This window comes from Gavialis gangeticus, unplaced genomic scaffold, assembly GCF_001723915.1.
Source record: "Gavialis gangeticus isolate Ggan-Ray unplaced genomic scaffold, GavGan_comp1, whole genome shotgun sequence".
NCBI lineage: Eukaryota > Metazoa > Chordata > Crocodylia > Gavialidae > Gavialis > Gavialis gangeticus.
In genome coordinates, this window is record NW_017729022.1 from 183,525,876 (window position 1) to 183,529,152 (window position 3,277).

Below are 3,277 nucleotides of genomic sequence, written 5' to 3' on the forward strand. Positions count from 1 at the left end.
AAGAGCTTCCCCAGGACCGAGGTAAGACTAACAGGCCTATACTTCCTGGGTCGTCCTTCCTCCCTTTTTGAAAATGGGGACCACATTGGCCCTTTTCCACTCCTCTGGCACCTTGCCAGAGCACCACGAGTGCTCGTAAAGCTGTGCCAGGGGTCCCGCAATGACCTCTGCTAATTCCCTCAGCACTCTGGGGTGGAGAGTGCTCCTATTGCTAAAGTCCTTTGTACAAGGTCATGAAGGCCAAGTTGAAAATAAAAAATCTAGGATATTGCTTAATATTTGTTTTCCCTCAGAAGAAGCCCACACACACATATTGACTATTCAATAAAAAGTCTCATTCCATTTTTCTAAGTGAACCTATTCCAATAAGAAAGGGGAAAAGTGTGTGTGTGTGTGTGTGTGTGTGTGTAATATAGCACCATTGCAGAAGAGGTCAGTAACACTGTTTAATTAATGATGATGTAGATCATTGATATTAGCTCTTGATTTTGCTGAATTTTCTATGAGCAGTAAAATGTAATCTGGCTGGCGCACAATTTGATATCTTCTGATGCATCTCTTAGTGACAGGATCTAGAATTGAGAGCCCAGGTTCAAGAAGTAGTCTAGAGACAGAAAGTGAGGCAAGCTTTCCAGCATTCTCTTTTGCAAAGTACCCTAAGAACAAAGAGTGGATGGATATGTAGTAACATAGCCTGTGTTCCTGGGTTTCCCATGTTCATGTTGACTTGTGTGTGTTTATTCATTTTACAGAACTAATGCAAAACACAATGGGATTGAGCATGATGAGGTCCAAACCAAACCCACAACTTAAATTTGTCAGTAGGGCCTTGTTTACATTAAGGGCATTGCAAATACTCTTAGGAGATTTCCAGAGCACACAAATTTAGGAATTTGTTCTTTTGGAAGCATAAAAGGTTCAGATCCTCTGGTAACATTTTTGCTAATTATACAAAGAAATTTCTGTGTGTGAGGGCAAAGGATCAACCTTAAAATAAGAATCTGAAATGTTTGCTAACCGTGTTTCTGTGCTTTTGTTTTCCGTAGGACCTTCGAGCACTTGCGTTGCTGCTCTCTGTGCATACTCCTAAACAGCTGAATTCAGCCCTGATTCCCACATTACAAGAGCTGCTAAATAAATGTAGGGCTTGTCAACAACAAAGAAACTCATTACAAGAGCAAGAAGCCAAAGAAAGAAAAACTAAAGGTTTGCTTTGATGTCATCTTCAGCTCCTTCTCTTTTACTTGATATATCCATACTGTCTGTTCTTGCTTTGTAACATCACTATCAAGACCCTGATCCCTGCCTTGGAAATTTCCCAATAAGACTAACAGTACCTTCTCTGTAGTTTAAACTCATTTGTTGCATAATGCCGGACTCTTGCCTTGCTAAATTCTCCCTTGATTACTGCTCTTACTATACCATTCCCTGCACTGGGGTCTCTGTGGATTTCACATTCCCTAGCACAAAACTGAAACCTTGTCTTCACCTTCAAAGTGATCTGCCTACATGTTGAAACATCCTCTTCTGCTTCTGTCCTGATACCATATGCCAGGGCTGTCCAACCTGCAGCCTGCAAGGGGTTTATTTGCAGACCCTGGGCCCCCCTTGGCCTCTGCTCTTCTCATCAGTCCAGTTGCTGCTACAACTGGGATTTCCAGGCTCCCTCTCCCTTTTCTGGTTTTCACTTCCTGCCCCTGCACAGGGTGACGTGGCAGCTTGCAGTGTCAGAGGAGCCTGCAGCCAAGAAGGTGGAGAGGTACCTGCCCATAGAGTGCAGCAGTGGGGGGGACCCACATGCCCATGCAGTGCTGGGGTAGCTTGCAGCCAGGGAGGTGAGGGGAATGCCATTGCCTCAGCTGTTGGGACCCTGCTGGTGCAGCCTTTGCCACTGGGGAGTTGGATGGCCCTGCCTAATGCTAATTCCTCTGCTTTTTAAGTTATTGTTATGTCTTTTTCCAGTGTCATTTCCATGTCTGAAATAACTTGCTTAGAATGGTGCCTTTGTCTCCTTTTTAAAATCACCCATGAATGCCACTCCTTTGTGTTAGACTTCTAGTACTAACTGACTAATTAATATACTGAAATAAGACAAATTACATAAACTAACCTGACAAGTATGTCATGCAATAAATAACCTGCTGAGGCTGTATTATGTAATTGTTACTGTTTTGTTTTTATTTTTCTGACTCCTTACTTTCATTTCTGCCTCTTGCCATATGTAAACTAGATAATAGGGAAGCATCCCAGTACAATGTCTGTAGAGTGTCATCCAAACTAATAATTTTGTAAATGTAGTAGTAGTAGTATACCTTTTCAATCCTTAACGCTCAGGATGAAATTCTGGCTGTATTGAATTTGGGATGAATTTTGCCAGTGACCTCAGTGGAGACAATTTACTCATAGACTAGAAGTATTTAATTTAGTATAATAGGGAAAACTTTTTGAAATCTGAATATAATAAAGAAGCATTTTTAATTAAAACTAATATAGAAAATATATTGCCTTCTTAACAGCAGAGCTTTGAGTCCTGATTCCAACTGTAGACATTATATACATAGATTACGGGTGTGCAAAGCGGGCTATATTCAGGTCATTGATTTGGATCACTGTCCCAATTCGAGTCAGTGGAATCTGAAGATCTGATAATTCGGAAGATTTGGAGAATCAGCAATTTGGCCATAGACCCAGCTTTAAATGTTTTTTCTACATACCACATTTACCAGGTGCAGCTCATGAACACTGAGATGGTGGGGTGGATGAAGCGTCCCACAGGAGCGCGGGGGGTCCACTGCTCAGCGATCAGCCCCCCACCCCCGACCCAGGAGGCACCAGTTGCTGAGCCAGGAGGCGGGGGGGTCCCCTGCACACTCCACAGCAGACCCGGAAGTGGACCGGAAGTGCTTCTGGTCCACTTCTGGGTCTGCCTCCGAGCACGCTGGGGACCCCGCCGTGCTTCCGTGGGACACTCCATCTGCCCCAGCATCTCAACATTCAGGAGCTGTTTGGTACCTTGAGGTATGTAGAAAAAACATTTAAAGAAGTATCTATGTCCGAATCATTGAATATTTCAGAATCGATTTGGAGGGTTGCAGTTCGATTCAGAGAGATTAAAGGATCTCCTGATTCAATTCAGATTTGAAGATTTGGCCGCTTAATCGGGCTGAATCTCCGCCAAATCGAATTGGCAACTGAAGCTTTGCACAGCCCTAACATATACATATACACTAGCAAATTGCCCATCAAGGATGACTGGAGGGGCCGGAGCGCCCCCCCC

At 43.6% G+C, this 3,277-nt stretch overlaps 1 protein-coding gene across 1 annotated transcript in view; it reads left to right on the forward strand.

Moving 5' to 3' along the window:
• USP34 (ubiquitin specific peptidase 34) overlaps positions 1-3,277 on the forward strand; it is a 237,910-nt gene that overhangs the window by 232,839 nt on the left and 1,794 nt on the right. Inside the window, exon 77 of the mRNA XM_019516623.1 lies at positions 1,047-1,206. Coding sequence (XP_019372168.1) covers positions 1,047-1,206 — 160 coding nt within the window. The remainder of the gene's footprint in view (positions 1-1,046; positions 1,207-3,277) is intronic.